At 46.6% G+C, this 24,994-nt stretch overlaps 1 protein-coding gene across 2 annotated transcripts in view; it reads right to left on the bottom strand.

The window, feature by feature from the left end:
- Positions 1-1,325: 1,325 nt before the first annotated feature.
- Positions 1,326-24,994, bottom strand: part of Prkce (protein kinase C epsilon) — a 475,888-nt gene continuing 452,219 nt past the window's right edge. For both annotated transcript variants that reach the window (XM_076833998.2, XM_076834000.2), the window contains one exon: positions 1,326-4,633. In XM_076833998.2, the coding sequence (XP_076690113.1) occupies positions 4,487-4,633 (147 nt within the window). In that variant the 3' untranslated portion in view covers positions 1,326-4,486. The remainder of the gene's footprint in view (positions 4,634-24,994) is intronic.

The following is a 24,994-nucleotide window of genomic DNA, read 5'->3' as shown; positions in this document are numbered from 1 at the left end:
AGGTTTTTATCATTAGGCATTTTTTGTTTTTTATAAAAAGCCTTTCTCTATCAAAATGATTTTTATAACTTTATTATATTACTGGATTGGTTTCAGATGTTAAGTAAAATTTGCATTTGAGTGATTCAAAAAGATCTTCTCATTTAGCAATTTTCAAATATTATTATTATTATTATTAACCAAATCCCCATCAATTTCTTTTTCCTCCTCTGTAACTGAAGCTTTGTGCTCCTCCCTTGTCCCTGCAACCATCATGTGACTCTCTGCTTCTGTGAGTTCCATGTTTCTTCTGATTTTTGTTTAAACTCATGATAAGACAGAGGCGCTGGTGGGAGGTGTGCTTCTCCTTGTGTGGTCACTTACCTAAAAACAGCTGGCGGAATCAGAGAGGAAATATGTGATAAACACACCATTCTTCTTGGGGTGGGTCTGGGATCCATGCTCACACCTTCAGGTAGGCAGCCAACATGGGGGAGGGGGGCATCTATGAAAGGAAGTTTCTGCAGCGTGACATGCCCAATTCTTGGTGGGCTTTAAAGAAGTGATTTTGAGGCTGGGGGTGTGGCTCAGGGGTACAGCCATTGCCTAGCATGCTTGAGGCCCTGGCTCTATCCCTAGCACTGCAAAAAGAAGAAAGAGAAAGAAAAGCTGAGATGTCTATGGGGGAGAAAGAGGAGGAGAAGCTGTGCATGCTAGGACCACCTGAATTGAATAGGACGGTAGAAAAGGAGTTTGCAGGAGGATCCCAGGGGGCAGGGGAATTGCCAGCATGGGCAGATACAGGCTGGCAGGGAGGTGGATGCCAACTAGGCAAGAGCCCCACTGTCCAGTCTGTCCTCCAGACCAGCCTGTGGGGATTTCCCTATTAGGAGTGTCCTGGATCTGAGAGTTCTGAGCAGAAAGCCAGAAACAATGAGTCCTGAGGAAAGTTGGTTGCAAGTGCTCCTAAGAACTTTGGTTGCAAGGAGATCCAGAATTTACTTCTTTGGGAAAACAAAACTGTAGTTTCCTTGGCCATGTCTGGTGCTTCAAGGCAGATGGGATTCTGTCCCCTCATGCCCAGGCAGCTGAAGCCACACCTGATCTGCACGAACTCATTTATCCTTTTAAATGGCAGCTTCAGGGGCACAGGGACAAGCATGGGTGGGCCAGGGGACTGGGCAAGTTATTTGCAGACTTTGCATACTTATGAACGAGAAGAGGAAAGCCGAGGCCTGTCTAGCTTTGGAAATTTTGCAATCTCTAATGTTCAAAAGCCAAAAAGCTTTGTTGATGCCCCTTTGCCACTCACAAAGGAGACAGAAGTGCTTATTGGGACCAAGAAGTAAGATTTAACATCATTGTATTTATTAGGTTCTGAAACAATACACATTCACATCCTTTTGAATACAGTACATTTGGCACAATAATGTTTACAATGAAATAACACTAATGAATGGCGAGATATTAAAATTACATCCAGAAAGGGAAAAAAATGTACAAATAAAGCATCACAATACAAAATAAAACCCCTTAAATTGAATACACTTTATATTTAGCCAGAATTATTTTGCACATAATTTAAAAAGAGGTAATTTTTTTAGCCTTTTTTTTTCTTTTAAAGCAAGAATGCATTGTTTTTTTTTTCTTTCACCTTTGGAGGAAAGAATTGTGTTTCCACTTCACAAAGTTCATAATGAGAAAACATAGGAGAACAGCTATCCTTCATATATTTTTTTGGCTTTTTTTTCTTTTTTTTTTGCACTCCATTTTTTTTTCAGAGAGAGAGGGGGGGAGGGAGGGGGGAAGGAGAGAGAGGAGGAGAGAGAGAGAGAGAGAGAGGGAAGGAGAGAGAGAGAGAGAGAGAGAGAGAGAGAGAGAGAGAGAGTTATAAAGAACTAGCAGAAATGTAACAGTATGTCCACTTCCAAACTCTTGTTGAAAATGAAATAGGAGATACTGAAGGAACCCACAAGCCTTTTTCTCTAGTTTAGGTTGGATTTCACCTGCCTGTGTGAGAACTTCATCAGGCTGAGGCATCCCAGCCAGCCCGGCTCGGCTCTGAGTGCTGGAAAGGTGCAGGCTGGCTACTTCAGCTGCCGGGTGGAATGTACTATTTGACTTCCCAGAAAAAAAAAAAAAATGCCAGTTGTCCTGTAGGAAGGGCTGAACCCCCACTGCCATGCAGACACTGTCAAGCCCTCAGACAAGGCCATTGAGCATTGTGGAGTGAGGTGACTAGCTTGTCCAAAGTTCATAATGATAAAAGAAGCAGAAGAAAGAAAGAGAGCAGTAGTTATGCATGAGTATGACAGGTGAATTCGTCGTGTCTTCCTAAAAAATGAGATGATGCCACCATGAAGATGTTTCTGTGCTTGTACTCCACCCTAGAAGATAGTCTGCCCTGGTATGTCAAGTTACCGAAGATAAATTAAATTAATCTAATGTTCTTCATCAATTCACTGGTATGCCAAACACGAGGACTGATAGAGCATAATATTTAATATTTGCAATCATCATAAGAACAGATAATTACACCTGAGTTTTTTAAAAATAAAAACAAAAGAACTAAAATGTCGTCATTAGTAACAATGCAATGACGATGCAAATAGGGACACATTCTCTAAGGGCTCAAAATAATCACTGTCCAAGCTTTGAAACCACCATTGAAAACATTCCTTTCTCTTTCCTGTCTCCATCAGGATATAACAGAGCACAGGAGAACTATATGTGAAACTTAATATAGCTTAATAGCTTAACATATGTTTACATCTTTTAAAATAAACAATACAAAGAACCCCCCTCCCTACCACTGGGAACACACCTATCTTTCGGTAACTTGAACCAATACACTTATAGGGTATTGCACCTGGACATTATTATAATTATTCTTTCATAGACTAAAGTTTTATAATATGCCTGAACATGCAGCAGTTGATACCTCTATATTCAATGAATTAATTCCACAGGCCTGCAGCAAACACTATATACAAAAATCTCAAATGTACAAAAGGCAAAAAGCTTCATTAGTGCCACTCTGCCACTCACAAGTATATATATTTAGGGGCAGCTGGGAAATCCACGTGCAACAGTTGGAATGGATTCCATTCCCTGCTAAATCAGTTCAGTAAAATAGGTAATCAAGTGACCTTGGGGAAACATACACACAAAGCCACAGAGAACCCTTGGAAATCAAAGAATGTAACACTGTTAGCATATCTACAGGAGGTAACATCAAGTCCACTGAAGTGTCTACATGAGTTGCCATCGCATGTCACTCAGAAATAAAATTCCCGGTACATATCTTGCCACATTGTCAGTTTTCAAAAAAGTTGCTCTTCCATCTCCTGCCACCCTCTGCCTAATCCACATTGAGCCTTGTTCCACTTGTTCCAAAAGCAGATATTTCATGTTTAACTTTACATGTTTAATGTTTAAAAACCACAACACAGTAGTACTACCATTTTGTAGAAGTGTGCCAAAATAACACACGGCTGCAGAAAATAAATAGCATTTATGCTGAGAACTTAGGATGAACCTGGAGAGAGAATTTGGGAGCTGAGTTTCACGAGAACCCCAGGGTCTTGGTCATCACTGTGGTGGCCTTTGTGTTCAGGTAGAATTGCAGTGATGAGGAATGTCACTTTGCTTCCTTTTCTCTCCACTCACAGAGCTCCCATGTGTCACTAAAGCATCAACAGCACAAACTTTGGACGACTGAATTCTCATTGTACAATAGCCCTTTAATGTCTACCTGAATTCACACTGGAAATTCTATCATTTGGCCAATTAGAAAGTAAATTGGATAATATAATTTCAAATGTTAATGGAGTTCAAAAATCAAAATTATGTTTTCTACAAAGATTTCTTCCATGAGATACAAACTTACATGACTTTGGCATGCTCAAAAGACCAAAGCAAGCAAAAAATGGTCCATTTTGGAGCAAACCAATACAGCTTGCCAGCCTGGGCATCCCCTGGGCTCCCTCCATATGAGATGCCTTGAGGGCATCTGCCCTCACGTGGAAGAAGCACCAGTCTCTTCTCCTGGGCAGAAGGGCAGGGATGTCAAGCCAGGGCACAGGAGGGACGAGAAGCAAGAGGTGTCAGGATTCTACATCCAATGGCAGAGCCAGAGTCTTCTTGTTTGATTTTTTTTTTCCTTTGTGGTAAAAGAACTGAAGTTGCTTCACTGCCGGGAGCCCCTAAGGAGTGGAACCAGGCTTGCTGACAATCTGAACATGGCAGCATATACAGCTAATTGCTGACCAACTGGAGTCTGCGTTCCTGGTGAGGCAAGAACCAAGAATGTCTTCTGGTCACCAGGACGATATGGGGGATGGGGTAGGAGGTGGCCTGGGGTATGGGGATGCAATAAATAGAGAGTGGACATGGGACTGGGGCTCCGGGGAGGAGAAATAGTTCGAGATCTTCTGAGCCTCTGCACACAGGGTCTTCTCAGCGCTCCTTACAGCATCAGCAAACTTCACATGTATGCGGAGGCTTCTCAAGGCATGAGGTCTTCGCCGAAGTAGGAGAAGCCTTTGAATTCCTCCTGGTTGATCTGCTTCACTATTGCTTCATCCACAAGTGTGAGCACCGGCTCTTCCCGAGTAAAGTCTTGGTCAAAGTTATTGACATCTCTTTTGGTTTTCTGTGAGAAGAAAAGAGAAAACACTGAGTGGAGGTTGACCTTCCTCCCAAGGGCCCCCCATGGGGAGTGGGCATTGAGGTGGCCAGCCTCTCACCAAAGCAGGCCTCTAGCTACTGGGAGCAGACACAGGACTGTTCCAATGAGATAACGATGGATGGCCCCAGGACCGGGAGGTGACAGAGGAGGACAGGAAGAATGAATCAAGGTGAGAAGGAAGAAGGGGTGTGTGGGTGTGATGGAAAAGCAGGGAAGTGGGATTCCCACAGGCTGTGTGTGTGTGTGTGTGTGTGTGTGTGTCTGGGTAGAGTGAGATGCAAAGCTTCCATCTCATACCCACTTGTCCCTCTGCCATAAGTCTTGGGCTCCATCAAGACCTTCTTTGCTGTGGACCAAGGTAACAAACTTGAATCCACCTCTCACAAAGTCTTTAGAGTTCTCTTTTCCATAGAGGCAGACCCCATAAACCCTGCCATGTCTGCTCCAGATGGTATCCTGTCTATCAGTAGGATGGGCTGGGGGCAGGATTGTCTTCTGGGAAGCCCACTTCGATCCCCATCTGTTCTCACCGTGACTTCATTTAATGTTCCTGTGTTTTGGCCACTACTACACTCAGTACGCTGACCTGCCATGCTGATGCTTTTATCCAGACTGTAAACTCCTTAAAGGAGGCACCTCGTCTTATCCAACCTTGGCTTCCCAGCAGTTCCCCTGCAATAAGTATCTATTGAATGAAGTGAGCAAATCTCCTGCTCACTTCCCAGCTCAGAAGGACCCATACCCAGTGGAGGTGTCAGTTCCCAAAGGATGACTGTGTGTCCTATGGTTTGGGGATTGTATACCAATCAATCAACCCACAAATGAATTCTGGTTTTTGTTTGGGGAAAAAAAAATCAGCAAATAGAAATAATACCATTCTGTAGGGGCTTACAGTAGAGTTGAGGAGCCAGTATTCCTGCCTAGAACACATTACTTTGGTTAAAAAAGCGTCTATGGAGAAATCAGGGCTTGGGCTAAGATGCGAAGATTTGGACTACAATTGTGTTGGTAGAGATGGGAGGGAGGTACCTTGGCAGAGAGAAAGATGGGACAAAGACAAGGGGAAGGAACACAAAAGATGTATACATAGGACAGAAGGTTTGCCAAGCTGCCTGGGGCAGGGATGGTGGGAGCTAAGGCTGGAGTCTGCAGAGGCCTCAGTACCAGATCCCTCCTCACTCAGTACCTAGCATAACACTGAAAAGACTGAAGGTACTTTTCCGGGTACTGATTAATGGTTTCTACCTAGGATTAGCAACCTGAATGATGGAATACATTTTATGGGAAAGATTAACATGATTATTTGTAGGAAAAATAATGTTCACATATGCTATGCTCTGGGGAGACGGGTAACCTAAAAGCTGTTAATAAGAAGTCCACGAAGAAAAAGTAGTTCGGAGACAAAGCTGTATTTTAGACCCCACTCTTAGAGATTGGCCATGCACACGGGCAAATTAAAGCCTCTAAGTCTACAGTAAAGAAATCTGTCCACTCTGTTTACACTGATCTTCCTCAAACCTGACATAAAACTCTTTTTCCCCCTCAGAAGTTTAACACCTCTCCTGAGAGCTGAGCTCAGCGGAACATTCTGGGAAGGGCCACCTCAGGGTTTATAGAGCATCTTCACATTCATTCATTCATTGTGTTCATGGAACAGGCAGGTATTGTGATGCTGATTTTTATATCTGAGGAAAATATCTCGAAAACGTGTGGTGGCTTGGCCAGTTCCTGACTATGAAAGAGCAAATCCAGGTCTTAGCATGATGCCTCTAATAGTGTAGAAAGCCAGGAAATCTGAACCCTGGAGAAATGTGAAGACATAGTAAGGGTCAAGCTCATCCAGGATACATATAAGAATAGCTTCCAAGTGGAAATAAAGCCAGAAAAGCTTGCTCTAGGCAAACATGGTGGGCGAGCTGTGGATGGGGGAGAAATTGGATAACATGGGCTGAATGAGCTGGGCAAGGGGATTATCTTCAAATGGTCCCAGATTGAGATCAGAGTCTTGGCCTGCTTGGAGCAGGGATGAACTCATCCTTCCTATCTTTCAGCACTATCAGTCTTGCTTGGTGTCTTCTCGCTCGGCTCAGCGCTACATAGTTCAAGTCTCAGAGATCTTGAAAGGACAGAGGAGAGACACAGAAAACTCAAAAGAGATTTCCAGAAACAGGATTTGCAGCTGCAGGACATCCCGGCTGCCCCTTGAGATGGGAAAGCTCAGGAGTGGCTTAGTCACCTCTGCCAGGAGGGCTGGCCCAAGGCAGGAGGACTATCTGTTCTTCCCCAGGGAGTACTGGAGCCAGAGGAAAGGGGAGGCCTTGTGTGGAGGGGGACTTCAGAGAGAAACAACAAAGCCCATCCCCATGGTGACGCATGCTGGCTGTGGGAGGGTGGCGCCTGGGGAGAGGGTGTGGAAGGCCTCTTCTGAAGATCTCTATCAGAGGGAGGGATTAGCTAAAAGATCTGGGAGGGTAAGAGTAGGACGGGCCACTGTGTTGGCTGCAGTTAGTCCAGAGGGAGGAGTGGGAGGGGAGGTGGTAAGGATAACATGGGAGGCACCAGGTATCACCCCAAAAGGCAACCCAGGGGCATCCGCACTGGGCTGGAGTGGAATGGGATAGGAGGCGCAGTGGTAGGTGAAACACAGACAGACAGGCAGGAGGAAAAGTCCAAGTGTAACATCACTCAGGATGGGCCATGAATGTCAGGTCTTTGGTATTATTCTCAGCGGCAGAAGTGCCCCTTCCCTGGAGTACCTTCTCAACCAACCACTAATGAGAGGGTAGGGTGTGTATAGAGAACCTCAGAAAGCCCATGCCAGAAACTCTCTCGCGTGGCTCTCCCTGTTTACTTAATTATGCTCATTGATCAGTCATTAATGTCCGTTAATTAATCTTAGAAGCTGGTTTTCTTTTCTGAGGTCAACAGGGCACAGTGATGGAGCTAGATTTTAGAAGATGTTCAAATTTCACAACTCATTGTCTACCACCAGTGAGCCAGGCTCAGTAAATTACAGCTCGGGATGTCATTCCCAGTGGACCTCTAGCTCAGTGATGGGCTAGTATGGACAGCTGCTAGGCTCAGCTCCAGCTTTCTCAGGAGCCCCCCGGAATCATCTGTGGCCTTCAAGAAAGTACGACTCTAGACAGGACCTCCACTGACCTGGCTCCCCCACGCGCTTGCACAACTTGGCCCCGTTCTATTTTTCTTGGAGATATTTTAGATGCATGTCAGTTACCCATTTCCAGTTCAAATAGCCAACATTCCCACTGTGTGCAATTCCTGACTATTCATATTGGAGACTTGGGAATTTCCCCGAGCAGACCCTGTCACCTATTACTGGCAGCAGAGCATCCTCAAATTTGGAAAGAACTGAGGTGATAACCTTTACTCAATTTTACTCACTGAATTCATCCTTTCAAATGCTGCTGCTCTTCTCCCAAAGCAGATACAAAACTCGATGCCAAGGTTCCAAAGGGCAAGCTCTCAGAGACACTGTGTATCCTGATCCCTGACCATCCCCCACGCCTCCCCTACTGCCTAAATGCCAGCCTCTTACCCGCACCTCACAGCCAAAGAGATGACACTGGACACATGGAACAACATTCTGACTTGGCAGCCCTTCCTCCTCCGTGAGGATTTTCCCATAACCTCTCGGCCACACTTAGGGAGGGCTACACGGAGGAGGAGAAAGATCCCTGTCCTGGTATATGACACAGAAGTCATGCTCTGTGAGCCTTGGTCTTTTCATCTGTAAAAAAGGGGATGGTGACAGATGCCCTGAAGTTGCCTCAAAGACTAAATAAGAGGCCAGATGTTAGGTGATCAGACCCTGACAGAATGGGTACCCCATCACTGTGAAGCCCTTCCCTGCTCTGTATCTCAGTGCCTGTGTGCTGTGAGCATAAAACACACACCGCTTGGTCATGCTACCCAGCCAGTCCACATGATGTGCGCATCAATGAGCTCTTGAAGTTAGGGACCCAGCTTGTATTTCTCTGTACACCTCCAGATCCTGAACTAGTGTTGCGCTGGGCCTGTCTGGATGTCCTAATGCTTCCTCTGCTAATCGGGGTTCTTCTATCGCATCACACTGCTCTTGGGACAAAGTCCCGGTTTCCTATACTCACCCACTCCTAAGGCCTCCCAGATCTCATCCTTGCCCACTTCTCTGGATCCATCTCCCTGGCACTGCTGAACCGCAGGTGCTCTTCCTGCATCAAGCCCTTACACAGCCAACCCTCTGCCCAGGGCACCCTCTGCTGCACCCCATGCCTCCTGCCCTGTGTCCACTCACGTTTCCCCCAGTGGTGTGGATGCCCTGGCTTCAAAAAGTCCTCTTGTCCCTCTGAGAGTAGTTTGAGCCAAGCCTCCTAGGGGGCACGACCACCTCCTCTGAATTCATATCACAGCACTTCACGCACCGAAGCCCTCTTTTCAACTCCTTTGTGAGCTCCATGCAGCCATGGACTGGCTCCAGCTCACCATTCCACCCCTAGCCTAGCCCAGGGCTTGGCATGTCCTGACAACCCAGAGATCTGCTGGAAGAAATGGATGAATGCACCTCTCTTGCTGCTGTTCTATCTGGAGACCGCAAAGTGACCTGGGTTCAGGGCCGGTGGCTGTTGTCCTGTCCGAGGGGTTTATCATTTGGTGGAGAGGCTGAGATCTAATTGATGAAGGGTCTGGAGAGAGACAGCCCAGACCAGCACTAAGCCCCAGGGAGCCTACAGAACAGGAGGCTTAGCCTAATTCATGGGCTCTCTCTTCCCAGTGCGTTGGGTTCCCTAATTTCTAGTAAAGATAGAAACCATTTCAAACAGGGTTGGGGAAAATTCCATCAAGATGAATGCATCTAGGGACTTAGTGGGTGTGTCTCTGACCCTTGTGGTTGGTGCTGGGGGAAATCGACTTTCCTATTCCTTTTGGCATCCCTTCAGAAATCAGGTCTTGGACTGGAGAGATCTGAAGTGTCACCAAGGAAGGGCACATTTCGGTGTCCGCAGTGGGGGATGGGTAGAACATATGGAAGCATTTTCAAATTCCCTCAGATCCTCCCGAGAGAGCACATCTAAGAGGCAAAGCTCTGTGGCTGCCTCCCAAGCCAGGCCTGGAGGCTCTTCCAGGATTGTGGCGTTCGGACCTCGGCACCGAGATGAGCCTGTGGCTGAAGGCTTACTTCCTGTCTGGCTGGTGAAATTCTCACAGCTCTCACACACTGGAGCCGTAAACACAAGCTCTTGGGGGAGCCAGTGACTTCTGCTTCTGCTTCTATCTGATTACCAGGAGATCAACAGATGGCTTTGTTTAAAGGGTTCAGAAAACTCCCTGATTCTACAGGGAGGAAGATGACGGCACTGCCTTTCGCCTGACCACCTTGCTGGTCCCTGGTCTCTGCATCTCCTCTGCTTGGTGTGAGTGACAGCTAATGCCTAGGTAGCCAGGGTCCGCTGCCCCAGGGGTGAGCCAGAAGTCACGACACATGTTGCCTCTACCTTTTCTGTACATACCACCCTCCCTCTGGGTCCTTCTGTCCTTCCTGACATTGGCATCATCCCACCTCACCCTCCTAGGAGCTCCCCCAGCTCCACCTGGACCCTGCACTGGACTTCATCTAATATCTCATGTGTGTCCTATGCCCTTTACTGCAAAGCAGGGTATACAGCAGACATTTAAAGATCATTGGCTTGAAATGATTTTCCTTCATCCATCAAATCCCTCTTAACTTTGTAATGTTGATATTCTTATCTAAGCTTCACTTTAAAAATATATTATTCTAAAAGAGAAAGCAAGAATTGAAGCCATTAGGATGCTTATGCAACCTCAATTAGCTGGATCTTCACATGCATACGGATGTTCATCATAACCCACATTCTAATCAACAGAATATGTATATACATACATGCTGAGGTGTGAAGCTAAATGGAACAAGGATGGAGCTACCACATAGTCCCTTGCCTGGCAAAAAGGGGGCTTGGAGCAGAATTTCAAGTTCACTTTCAAGTTAAAAATGTATTTAAACATAATCCTTTTTCCCTTTACTCCTATTTTTTTTTTTTTTGGTGGGGGTTTGGGGGAGGAGTAATGGGGACTGAACACAGGGGCATTCAACCATTGAATCACATCCCCAGCCTTATTTTGTATTTTATTTAGAGACAGAGTCTCCCTGAGTTGCTTTGTGCCTCATTTTTGCTGAGGCTGGCTTGGAACTCACAATCCTCCTGCCTCAGCCTCCTGAGCTGCTGGGATTACAGAAGTGTGCCTCCACGCCTGGACTTTCTCCCTCCTTATACTTTCTTTTGCCTAAAATTATTTATACTTTTGGATTTTTTTTTAGAAAACAGGACAAAATATACAGAGAGTTCACCTGGCACAGGCTTGCCCAAGGGGCTTTTTGTAGCACCCAACTTGCCACGATGCCTCGGTGATACCCTCTTGCTTTTTCATCTATCTTGTTCTTACCAGGTAGTGACCAGAGCTGATGCTCAGTTCCTGACTCTGTGGTTTGCACAATGCCAGCTGCAGTGGCATTACCCTCTACTTGGCAAAAACCCTTCAAAAGATGCTTAATAGTATCCATGTTTTATCAGTTTGTAAGCAGCTGTGATAAAACATTTATGCCATCTTAGTTGTAATTAATCCATTTAACCCTGTTACAGGTTGCACTGTTTCCCCAAACAGACAGGGAGGTCCTAACCCCAAGAACCTTAGAATGCAACCTAATTTGGAAATAGGGTTTCAGATGTCATTGAATTAAGATAAAGTCCTAAGGTGGGCTCTGACCAGTGACTGGTGTCCTTATAAGAAGGGAACCTGGACTCTGAGACAGACACACACAGAAGGAAGATCATGTGAGGAGACACAGGAAGAGCATCTGGTGAAGACTGGAGTTCAGTGGCCACAAGACAAGGAATGTCCGGGGCTACCAGAAGCTGGGAGAGGCAAGGGGGATCCTTCCCCTGCAAGTTTCAGAGGGAGCATGTTCTTGCCAATACCTTGATCTCAGACTTTCTGCCTCCGGAACTGTGATACAATAAATTTCTGTTGTTTTAAGTCACCAAGGTTTGTAGTTCTTGGTTACTGGAGACCTAGGAAACTAATAGAACCCTATCTTATTTTTCTGGAATTGACTTTTAGAATCCAGATGTAATCCTGTACACTAAGCCTTGATTTCTTTGGGATTATTTCTAGCTTGTTAAAATCACCATAAATTGTCATTCTGTAACTTATTCTGAATCACAGTTGATTTACTAGGAAGGAAGCAAGATAAATACATCCAACTGTAGGAGGTGTACCAGAGCATACAGGTAAAGCTCAGGTAAACTCCAAATTACTATGGGAATGTCATTTTCCATCTTACCTGCTATGTCCTTCAGCTTTTTGACATCTTAAAATTTGATTGGCATGCCTCCAATATCTTTATAAAGACACTTATAAAAATAGTGTTGATGACAGGATTGACCTGGCCTCTGCAAACAGCGTCCCTGAAGTCGTTACCATGGTCCTGTGGAGTCTACTGAGAATCCACCGGCCATGGTAATGGTTTTCATTTTGTTCATGAAGATGATATCGGGGGCTCTTTCCATTGTTTGGATGCAATAAAGATACAAATGTCTATAGCAGTTCTCTGCAAGTTGTCAAGTTAATTACTTCAAGTGACTGCCATTTTTCCTACATATCCACAAACTGATTCTCAGAAAAACCTCTAGATACTTGCTTTACTAACATCCATAGTCAAAGTATCCCAAATCCATATTTTCCCTATTTTTTAATGCTGGAAGACCATTTTCTTGTCTCCTAACACTTGGTTTCACTGCTCTATTCCATCATATTCAAATTACCAAATACTGTACAGGCATAGCATATCCTCCAATAACCTGAGCCTAGAGTAGCACCCTACATTCATCTGGGGGACCTTTAAATAATGATGATGTTGATCCATCCCTAGAGAGTCTATGTAATTAACTGCTTTGGGATCTGGTCTGGGTTTGGGCTATTAGGGTTCCCCAGTGAGTTTTAGTAAATGTAATTAATTAATTCATCTCTCTTGGGCTTCAGTTTTCTTTTAGTGTTTTTTTTTTTGCCCTGATCTTTGTACTGAAGACATTTCTCTTGGGGGCAGATATTAGAGGCAAAAAGCAACAGCCTTGCTCTGGGTCATGGTTTAATACAGTGGTTCTTGATTCTGGCTGGGCATCAAAAACAATCAGAGCTTACAGACACCCAGATACCCTGAACTGGAATCTCCAGGGGGTGGGGCCCAGGCCTCTGCATTTTTTGAAAGCTCTGTAATTCTGATGTGTATCCTGGTCTATGTAGAGGAGGAGTGGATTTCTCTCTTCTTTTTCTTATCAGCTTCAAAAGGCCTTTTTGATGTCGAAAAGCCTGGTTAGGAGCCTAACGTGTTCTGGATTTAGCCTCCTTTCAAGTTCACACTATACACTGGCACTCCTTCTTAGTTTCATCCCTTCTTTCCTTATTTTATGTTGGTCTTTATAAAATTGGGACGTTGAGAGCTCACTGGGAATTCACAATTTCTTTAAGTGCCCCCTCCGGGAGGTAGTACAGCTAGTGGTTTAACCTACATACTGGCAGCCCCACCACCTAGATTCTATCCTGATTCTTCAGTTAATAATATCTCTGGCCGTGGGCAAAGTATGTAGTTTTTCTGGGGATATTAGTAGTTCTCCCCATACATTTGTTAAAAGGATTAAATGAAATCCTATATTCAAGTGGTAAGAGAAGTATATAGCATAGAGTAAATGTAAATTAGTAGCATTCCTTGTTGCTCAGTATAGATCACAACTATGGGTTGAGAACAAATAGCATTGTCTTTGGCTGATCCCCAGAAGAAGTTTCCATTTGGTCTTAGTTCATAAGATAATCTTCGTTTCACCTGGACAACATGTGTGCTTTCATCTCTGATGTCCTTTAAATCTAAAACTAACCAGTCTTAGTCTTTACTCAAAGCAAACAGCCAGTGTGTGACCATCCAAAAGCACATTTCTTTCTTGCCTTGGTTTTGTCTTTCTTTCCTTTCATTCAGATAACATTCATAGTATCTACTTTGTACACTCTGGTATCCTAATGGGACATCTTTTTAATTTATTTTTTGTCATTTGTAAGTTTTATATATTAAAATATCAATCATAAATTATTTTCATTCCACTTAGTTTAGAACACATTAATATAAGTTGTTCCTAATACATTTCCTCTATTTCTTGGGATTGGTACTTTTGATACCTTATTTAACAGAAAGATACTTTCTAATAGATGAAATTGAGAGGTATTATAGAAGAGTCATGGAAACCATGAATAAAGCAACAGAGGTAAATCTCTATTATCACCATGATTTTTTGAGCAATGAGAAGCACACAAAAGTCACTGCAGGGGTGGGGATGTGGTTCATGCCTAGCATGCCCAACACCCTGGATTCAATCCCCAGAAGCAATATACCCCCCTAAAAAAAGTCACTGCAAATAAATGCAATAAATTGATAATCAATATCACCATCAAATTCCAGTGCACCTTGTGTATCTCCTTAGAGTCTGCTAACTATATTATATAAACCCAAATGCTCAAAATTGACTAATAATGAAACATTTTTGAGGTACTGTACCAGGTTTACTGGTAACAGGATACAGGACAGCACCATAAGTTTACTGAACAAATGATCAGTGCCCATCAATTTCAATATACCAAATCAGAAAAAGAAGGCATGAGCATTTAGCTACAGGACAGCTTAGTCACTTCTGATGCCAAGACTTAGGGTCCTGACAGGTACCTCACGGTTCAGGGCAAAGCTAAGAAACATCGTGTTGGTTAAAAGGTAGTAGAGTATCACTTAAGATGCTTTTACTTATTTCTGGAATATTTGTTCATGCCATGTTGTTCTTTGTTTCTCTATAAGCAAACAAAAATGGATCTCATTATTAGCCATTAGTCTATGGTGGACCATCTTTAAACTCTCTGGAATAAGAAGATAAGAAAGGTAAGAAAAACAAAAAGGAAGAATGGAAGACAGAATTACTTTTGAGTGCTGCTGGTTACAACACTGTCTTCCGTCTCTAATGAGTTGGGTGTGTGCGTGTCTGCCTGTGACACAGGGTCACACAGTGCTGGGCAGTTGGGAGGAGCTGTGAAAACAATAAGTTGTGAGCTGCATGCCTCACCAGGTGACACTGCCTGTCAGGGACACATATGCCACTGGCTCTTGGATCTTTTGTGCCTTTTCTTGTTAAGTCTCCTGATTTTCAAATGTTGCCAACTCAGTTCTTCAAAAATCGTTCTATCTGCATAGGCCACACAAGCCTCTAGAATGTGACTTTTGTTTTTGTAAAGTTACTTCTACCTTTTAGGAAGGAAGAAAATGAAGATCAATTTGTTTCTTAAGCATAAATATTGACTTCAAGGAAGTTAAAAATGAGAAGCCACTGGCCATTCCCTGGTCCAAAGGAGAGGGCTGTGGTGACTGATATGCAGAGGGGGCCACAGAAGCCTCAGACAGGGGCTTCACATGTGCTTCCTACAGCCTGGCTGGTTCCTCTCTGAAACACTCGGGAGGGAAAGTGGCTTCACTCCTCTGGGGGCCAAACTGCACACCCTAGTCTAGTTTTCTAAATGGACCAAATTCCTGCAGACCACCAGGCATTCTGAACAACTATGACTCAATTCTGTCAGGTCAACTGCTGGCTGGAATTTGACCATTTCCCCTCTCTTCCTCCCCTGGTATTGTTTGTTAAACTATAAATAAATAAGTATGTGTATATATGTACATTCACACATTCCATTTAGAATTACCTTGGAAAAAGAAAGAACCAACCTGATTTCCAATTATTAGCCAACACCTACTCTCTCCCTTATGCCCTGCAGAGATTACGAGGATCAGAGGACTTTGGCCAGCTGTGCAATTTGTCCATGAATTAGCTGGGCTCCACAGATACCACCCTCGGGGACCTCTTCTCTGCGGGAAGGCAGGTTGCTACTAAACATCAAATACTTATTTGAAGCTTTTTAAACAAAACTGCAAAACTGCAGAACAACTCCCTGAAGAGTTGGCTGGAAGACTGTGCTGCCTAAAAAAGAAGGTTGGGGGGGGGGGGCGCCGTGCGGGGGAGCTGGGGACACAACACAAACACACAGCTCCCTGGTGACCTCTGTGTTCACAGAAGTCGGCACAGGCACCTCACCTGTCATAGATCAAGTGAGGAGCTTTCCAAGGTGATTTCCAAAGCAGCCTCTACCATTACGTTCCATGGCTCAAACATTTTAAGCAAAAGTGAACAAATTAAAGCAAGTCCTCTTAAGCTGGGCTCTGCCACCCCTCACCCGCACCCCGACCCAAGCAAGGTTTGGTAAATTTTTCTGCGAAAGGCCAGATAGTAAATATTTTGGGCTCTGTGAGCCATCTGGTCTCTGTCACGACCACTTAACTCTGCCCTTGTATCCCAAAAGCAACATGGACAATATGTACGCGAAGAGCCCTGGCTGACATTAGAAATTCATATTTCATGTGTCATAAAACCTTCTTCTTTGGTCATTAAAATTAATGGTAGGCTGTACAAATACAGGTAGTGGCTGAATTTGGCTGCAGTGTGCCACCCCCTGCCCTAGAAGAGGGTCTTTGGGGGCTTGCATGTGCATCGTACAGTACAGCAGAGCCGGGTTGAATATGTGAACACACTTGCGTGCTCCTGGTGAGAGTTTATCAGATTCTGGAATGAGGTGGTGACCCCACAGCTAAGTTAAGAACCACTGATTTAAACATTTCCCCCTATAAAAAGCCTGACTTGCTTTGATACAACTCTCCAAGGAATCCACATAGAGGAGGAAGCCCTGAGAAGCTTTTCCAGGACTTGAAAAGTCCTCTTTTGCTTAAGGGCCCTTAGATAACAGAGGTCCCCAGCACGGTATCCCCTCTGGCCTTGGTAATTAGATGGTATCCTGGGGGAAGGCTCAAATGTCTAGGATGAAAATGTCTAGAGAAAGTCCCCAGATGCAGATGTGTATCTCAGGCTCTTCCCAGAGGAATCTTTCAAGAGCCAGAGAAGCCAACTGTCTGAAGGCATTAGCTCCAGGCTCATCTTTTCCCCATTCTTCCCAGGGAATGAGGTCTTTTGGTCAGTTCCAAAGGGAAGGATGTATCCCTGCTGCCTCTAACCTTCTTGGCCCACCACTATCCCAGGCTTGCCCAGGTCCACACACAGGCACACTTTGACTTGGATCACTTGACTTTAAAATTTGGTAATAAAAGATAAAGGTGTAAATTCCAGCTAAAAGTCATTTGGGGGTCACACAATGATGGATGAGTCCACATTGAGCATGTAAGGCACACTGGGGCTACTCAGTCTGGAATTCATAAATGGCCTAGAGGGATCTCTATGTGCCCTCTGAGTCTTGGCTCCCTGTTGAGGCAAGTTGCACCTGGGGATGAGGCAGGCATGTGGCAGTTTGTCACCAGCAGTACCATGCCCAGCCCAGCCCACTCCAACCTTGCATGCTCCCTTCTAGTTGGATGGGCCCTTCAGTCTCTGGGCCCAGCAGAGAGCACCATGGTTTCCCTCTGCAGTTGAGCCCACTGTACTTCCAAGGACAGAAGTAAGAGCAGGGTAGGGTTTATTTCCTCTCCAGTGCTGCACATGAGCTCTGAGACCTGCTACAGAAAACAAGAGTTTGGTGCTAACTTGTGGGAAAGGAGATGTTCTTTCCTGGGGAAACATCCCCAAAGAGGGCTGGACCTTCCTCCCTGTCCCACACTTCTCTTTCCAAATGATGGCCCAGCCAGGAACTGGCTTCTCTTCCAGACTGGAAAAGATGTAGGTGCCTGCCTCAGTTTCCACCCAGCACCATGCCTAGGACAGCCTCAGTCACTTCATGTGGAACAAACAGTAAAGCTCAACGCTGAGGACCTGGCCAGGTGTTGGCACTTCCCAAAGTGCCTTATGGCCTGATTCACGTAAACTGCTCCTGCCCCAAGGGGAGGTGAGTGCTGCCATGTTCTTTTTTTGCAGATGAGAACCAGGTGGGAGGTAGTAAACGGCCTGCTCACAGTGCAGGGTGCAGGTCGGCCAGCAAGAGGTAAAGTCAGGGCTTGACTTCAGCTGTTCTCACCTAGAGGCTGTCCCCAGCGTGTGCCATCCTGCCTCCCATCATGCACTGTGGGGAGGCATCAAGACAGCCACCTGCACCCAGGCCCGAAGCACCATGCCTAGCACAAGCCACCAGTTCTAGGGTTTCTGCCTGTAGTGCGACTGTGTTAAAAACAAACAATTGTATCCTGCCCACATCCCTCCCAGTGCATGAAGCCATCACCCCGACTAAGCCTTTCCATCAGGGGTACAGTGGAGCACAGGCCTTAGACATGTCACATTACGACCAATGGTAAGAAATATAATTTACAGATGACCTAGTGCATCTCACCTTAAAGTAAGTGGCTCCTTGTGCCACCACTCCAAGAACAGATCCAGCAGACTATATTTTTATTAGTTGTGATGTATTCTGTATTCTACTTTAATATCATCTTTTCTTTTCTACTTTATGTTACCTTCTTTTCTATTTTATTTTACCTTATCATATCCTTCATTAATTTTTTTTCCCACCCGAGTCACTAAACTGCTTTGACAACCCACTTTTGGGGGGAACCTCAAGTAGGGGGTCCAAGGACTGAACATGATGCAGGAAATGCTGTGTGGACACCCAGGAATAAAGAGCCTTGGGAGCAGCCAGCATCGTGCCTGCCGTGGCTTGCCCTGGGCCTGAGTTTGCTGGGCCCAGCTCTGCAGCGAGTTGGCCCCACACAGCTGGACGTGCAGCGGCAGGATCCCAGGCTGCTGAAGCTTCAGGAGGCTGTGTCTCCAGCAGAAGGAAGGGGCCGGGCGACAGTGGCAAAGCGGGCCTCTCTCTGCTCCTAACCAGGGAGCTCTTTCATTTATCTACTCTTCAAAATAGTGCCACTGTTAACAGCTGTGGGGGTTTAGTTATTCGAGGAGTATTTTTAATCCCCGAGAGAAACTTTCTAGGCTGTTCCTGGCAAAGGCCATGCGCCTCCACTCACCAATCTCTCCCTCACCTTATATTTATGAAAATGTTCTAGATAGGAATCAGCTTTCTGGGCCTAGAATTTATGACTGTGCTTCCTGCTGGCTTTGAAATAGGAACTGTAAACACTCGAATATGTTCCTCTCAAGTCAAGATGAGGTCACCCACCTTCTCTCACCATTCAACAATGATTTCAGGTTTCCTAATGCATGATTTAATCACCCCAAATTCCCAGACATAGACTGGAGTTCATTTTGGGTCATCGAAGGTGAGAAGATAATTTACAGAGGGATCTGGGAGAGAAATCATCTCAGGACAAACATTGTAGATCTACAGAAATCGTCCCTTTATCCACAAAATGTAAACTTAATACCCTCTGTGTGCACCCGGAAGTACTCCAAGTGCTGGGGATGCACCTGCAGACGAAGCAGGTGGAACTCCCTCCCTTGATTAGTTAGCCACACAGTGCTAATGTTGACCTTGGGTGATGTGCACATTCATTAGATGTTCTCTCTACTTTAGCATATGACGGAAGTTTTCTGTCATAGAAACTTAAAAATATTAACCAGGCAAGATCCAGAAAGGAGGAGCCCGAAAAACAGGGAGGAAGGGTGGGTCAGAGTACAGCCAGATCTCACTTTTTAATTTTTAAAATTTTGGGGGGTTGGTATTGGGAATATAACCTATGGGCATTTTACCATTGTCCCATATCCACAACCAGTTTCATTATATTCTGAGACAGGGCCTCACTAAGTTGCCCAGGGATGCCTTGAACTTGTGATCCTCCTGTCTCAGCCTCCTGAGTAGCTGGGATGACAAGTGTATGCCACTGCACCTGGCTCCTTCTCACTTTGAAGAGACTGAGGTTGATGTTGAACCCTAATGAGCCGTCACAAACTTGAAGTCTACTTGTCAAATCCCAGAATTCTAGAATAACACTTGAATGTGAAGTTTAGGCCAAATCCACTTTGATTACTAACCCCCTCCCTGCCCCCAGCATAAACATTAGGAAGTAAACAGGGTCCTAGTCCCCTAAAGGCAATTCTGGTTTCCACAGAACTTCCTTCTGTCATGACAGAGGGGACCCTGGAGATGCAAGGTTCCTGCCCTGGAGGAAGGGGAACCCTGTCCACGTGCACAATGTCCTTGGGCACCTGTACTCTTCAAGAGCAAATGTGGGCTGGAGGGCTGGAGGACGGAGACCTTGGGGGGAAGGTTTCTTTCTGCTCTTGCTCCAGTGCACACCAGCCAGCCTCTGAGCACTGTCCCTGCACCCCTGGCTGCCAGAGCACCCTTTACCCTCTTTGCAGAGACAGGCAGGAGGGCAGTGCTCCTCCAGCAATAAGGCCCTACCTGAAGGAGATCTGTGAGAACAACGGTGGTAAGTGACCTGCCTCCTGGGACCCCAGAGGTCCTGGCTACCAACCTGTCTGGCAAGGCCTTCCTCTTCACGCCATCTCTTGCCCTCTCTTCCCCAGTCTGGAGACACAAAACTCAAAACTCCTCTCCCGAGCAAGCACCCCTGTTAGTAAAGTCCGGAATTTTCCCCTGTTGCCTGTTTGTTCCCTAAGCCTTTCCCATGAGAGCTTCTCCATCCTGCCCCCCAAAACTTCTCAACCCTTAGGGTGATGGATTCTTTTCCTGCTTTTGCCAATCTTCCCTATAGGGCTTCAGAGAAAACCTCAAGTACAAACTCAATAGATCCCTGTTGGGTAGAAGTGGTCCAAAGCCTGCTTTCCCCGGGTGCTTCTCTCTTTCTAGACCTCCCCAACTTTCTCTGCTCAGAGCCAGGAAACCAGCCCAATTTCTGCTGCTTCTCTCTCCTTTCATCAGGCAGGGCCTACCAAATCCTCCCACACTTTCAGGTAGGCAGCGCGTGTGTGTGTGTGTGTGTGTGTGTGTGTGTGTGTGTGTGTGTGACTTCAAGTTCCAGTGGGGCAGAGAGGAAGTTAAGTTCAATGCACCCTCCTTTGATGAACCCATGAAGGCATATCCCAACCTATCAGCTACTAAGTCATAATGGAAAACCCAAGAGCAGGAAGAAATGCCCAGCCAAGCCCAAGCCACCCGGCCAGGATTCTGACTCTTCTCTGGATTACTGGTCAGCCCCTGATCCCAGGTCCCAGAAATACACCTGCATTCTGAATCCGCAGATGGTGAAATCTCTTGGTGTGGAGTCCAAGACGCTACCTGGAGGTTGTTAAGCTCAGGGAAGTTTGGGAACCTGATGCACTGGGATGGCATGTCTTCAGTGTCTACCACCCTGGCAGAGTTGGAGTCCCAGAGTCACACACAACTGTTTCCAGCAAGAACATTACTGAGATGAAGGCAGGAGAGTAAAGGCGGTGAACAAGTTCACAGAATAACAGGGGTGACTAATACTGTTGGGAAACTTGGGGCTCTATCCCAAGGGGCATAAGGGCTGGGGAATCCCCGCATCCGGGGTGAGTCATCCTCTTGCTCGGTGCTCTCCCAGCTCAGAGTGGGGGCTATGTAACAATGAAGCCCCAGTGGGCTCTCCACAGATGCCTGATGGGGTCCTTCCCAGTCTCCAGATGCCTTTCAGGCCTGTAATGGCTGCTGCTCTGACGGGTCGTGCCACCCTCCCATCTGAATGCCTGGCCTCTCGACCCCTTGGAGCAGGAGTGTCATCTAGGTCAGCCTCCCTCAGCGTTAGCCTCCTGTTGTCTTCTCACCATCCAAGGGCTTGCCGTATGTCAGACCCTGTGCTCCTCATTCCAAGATTCCAGAGGCCACCCTGCACTGTAACCTGGTTGCATCTGAGTGCAGAGCCCAGCCTCCATACATCACCATCTCCTGCAACCCTTAACTCTTGGTTCTTGGAGTCTTGGGATGAGAGAGAGAGAGCGCTTCAACAAGCTGGAGTCGGGTTGGGGAATGGACACAGGGAAACTAAAAAATGTCCCCAGAAGCTATAGTGCACAAAGCATCTTAGATGTGTTGCTCATCCTGTTTATAATTCTATGAGGAAAATCTTCACATCCCATTTCACAGATAAGGAGGTCAGAGGTCCAGGGCTGAGGTGAATTCTCAGGGTCACATGGCTGTCCTGTGAGAGCAATCTTATTTTAATCCAGTCTCCCTGAGGTCAAAGCCAGTCCCCTGTCCTCTGTACAATGCCACCATCTGAGCCAACTGCCAAAACCAGGTTTCTGGAACTTTCCCATGCCCTCCAGCCCTGGGAGGGAGCTTAAAGCCTCTAGGAGGCTAAGGGCAATCACTATGGCGGCACGGACATAGTCCAGGGGCATGTCCTCGGTGAAGGGCTGCAGAACTTGGCTGAGTCCTGTTCCTGCTCCTCTATGATGCAGAATGAAGATGGTGTCTAATGGTCCTCTGGCCTCTGGTGTCATGGTTCCTGGGCAGGTGGGCTGGCTTTAGGGGAAGGGGCTGCCCACTCAGCAGGGCTCCTCGTTGGGCTGCTAACTAGGTGAGGGTATGAGGGTCTAAGCCCACTTCCCAGGTTTTCTCTTAGCACAGCCCAGTCATGCAGGAGCATGCAGGAGGGGCCTCCCTCGGGGGTCCTGCCATGCAGCGTGGATGGCTGGATGGAGACGGATCATGAGGTTGAAAGGGGCCTCTGTGTAACCAGGCCTGCGGGCTCACCTACCTGGAGAGACTCCCCACTCTGGAGGCCTTACCTTAAAGAGGGACATTCACACTGAAGCAAACTTGAAAAGAGAGAACACGTACACAAAGAGAAGTTTACTCGGCCGGCATTTCCCTCATTGCCTTTGGTGTTCACTGAGGATAGCTGGGTTTTGGGGGTGGCAGATCTCTCCCTTCTAGACTGGCTTCCCCCCATTCCAGCACTGAAACCCTGGTAGCATAATCTCAGAGCCTAATCCTTTAGGGGACAAGGAATGGGTATATAAGAAGGAATCCAGGAGCAAGGAGAAGCTCCCCAAGCTCGGCAAGATCAGGTGGTGTCCTTCAACCACACCAAACACATCACTCTGCCCTCCAGAAGCCCAAGAGTTAACTGTGTCACTTTCAATGGTGATTAGATAACGCCACCATCTTGGAAGGAAATCCCCACAGGACAGACCAGAGGCTTCCGTGCTTGGATGTTTTCTTTGGTACCAAAGGCTTTCTTATTACCCCACCCACCAACTGTTGGGTACCTGCCATCAAACATCTTCCTCTGTGTACCGTCTCTCTAAAAAAAAAAAACCACCCCCAGAAAACTGATTGGAGTCCATGTTGGCACAAAGTTTTGGTTAGGTGTTGATAGTGTGTTGTTTGTGCAAAACCAGTTCAGAGTGTGGGTGGAGAGGAGGAATATAAAGGGGAACTTAGAGGAGGGAAGATACACAAGACTGCTGGAATCACGATGAGAGCAAAATCTCCATGTTGAAGCGGAGGCCTCTGAAAGGTGTCCTGGGTGGGATTTAGTACAAAGGGGTGACAACCTGAAGCCAGGAAACCCACTCGCACTCATGACAACTGGTGAATCAGGGCAGGGGTTACTGAAGGAGGTTTAGGCGCCAAGGGAGCAGAAACTCTGCCTTAGCAAACCTCTCAGGAAGGTCAAAGCCTAGAGGGGACAGCCACCAGTGGAGGTATGTGATGAAAACCGACCAGAGGCCAAATTCCAGCCTGGAATCTGGACAATCTCCTTGGTGATATCTGCAGAGGGGTGAGGCTTCCTGGAGAGGGGCTGGCAGTCAGGCCTGGGAGTGGTCCTTCTGACGCAGTCTCAGCCCCTGTGGGCAAGAGCCGGGGCCCCGGCCTCCAGCTGAGCCAACCTGGGCAGAGGGCAGGTTCCCTGTGCCTGTTAGGTCCTGCTGAAGTGGTCCCTCTATGGGGTGGGAGGTGGGAGGGTCAGGAGTTCTGGATAAACACGCCACTGTCTCTTGACTCTTCTTAACTGCTAGACTGGATGATGTGACCATTCCTAACTTTACTCCCAGCACCTGAGAAACCAACTGAGGAAACCAGTTCCTTCCTAAACCCCCTACCCGCTGTGACTCAGGCACCTCACGGCCAACTGGAGTGGGGCAATGGCTACTGAACAGGCTTCTGGGGGACTGTGGCATTCTAGTGTGAGGTCAATGGGGCACAGCTTGGGAGCTATGGAGCTATCTGCAGACAGACAGAAACAGAGCTCCCCTACGTGCCCCAGGTACTTGACCAAACTGCCCTGGAGGTGTCCAGTGTTACCAGATGGGAGGTGCTGGGCACCCGCTTTCCTCGCCTGTTTAAAACATGTGCCCAGTGTCCTTGCATCACTGCCAACTGCAAGGCTGGTGATGTTTGCTCACAGCCTTGATCTTTCCCTTCTTGTGGTGGCTTTTGTTTGATTTGAACCCTGTCTCTAAGATCCAGGATCCAAGAACCTCCCTCACATTGACCCTGGCTGCTAATAGTCCTTCCAATCTGGCTGCTTCTTCCCAATCCTGCGTTCTGCATGCGCCTTTCGTTTTCTCCTCTGTCAAAGTCCTTTCTTCTCCAGCTCTCCTAAGCCGGCACCTGTTGGGTCCTCACATTATAGGACACCTCAAGCCCCATGAAAGTCAGCCTTGTGATGGAACCCCCAAGCCATTAGTAGTAAATGACGTTTGCAGGGCCATGCCTCAATTTCCCATGTCTCAATCTCCCCAGTGACCTCGGTGGGTGACCATCCTATGCTGAGGCCGCACCTGCTTACAGAGCACAGAGTTGTCCTCACTGCTGCTATTTGGGCAGGGAGCACACCTGCATCCCCGGTGTCCCCTGAGTTGGTTAGAGGGGGCAAGGGCCCATGAAAACCTGGTGTAAGTTTTCACACTGGTCCTGTGAGGTTTTCTAAGATGAGAGATACAGTATACCTATCACTGCAGTGGCTTTTTTTTTTTTTTTTAACTTAACATTTGTTTCTGCTAGACTGAAGCCCACAGGTGATGCGTGCTGGTGCTGTTTCCACATTTCAGGAAAGTTTTTAAGTAAGGGACCGAGTGGGACACCTTCCTGAGGCTAACTAGATGCAAACTAGTTATTCTTTTCTTTGCCAATTTCTATATTTCTTGTGTGAGAAATCTCAGGCCCCAAGGATGTGAATGTGATCAGATATTTAAATCGAAGTCTTTAAAGACCTCAGTAGGGTGCTTTGTAAGAACTGATGTGATTCAAAGTGTGGCCAGAAACACCACTTGCACAACGTTGCACACTTCCTCCAAGATGTTCTAAACCTCTCCTCCCAACTGAACTTGAACCAGCCCGGATAAGCCTTTCCCTGGCCCCAGCCCAGCATCAAGGATAACTGTGGAGGTTTGGGGGACAAAGCAA

Source organism: Callospermophilus lateralis, chromosome 14 (assembly GCF_048772815.1).
Source record: "Callospermophilus lateralis isolate mCalLat2 chromosome 14, mCalLat2.hap1, whole genome shotgun sequence".
Classification (NCBI taxonomy): domain Eukaryota; kingdom Metazoa; phylum Chordata; class Mammalia; order Rodentia; family Sciuridae; genus Callospermophilus; species Callospermophilus lateralis.
The sequence above is the reverse complement of the archived record's forward strand: the minus strand, read 5'-3'. Positions and strand labels throughout refer to the sequence as shown.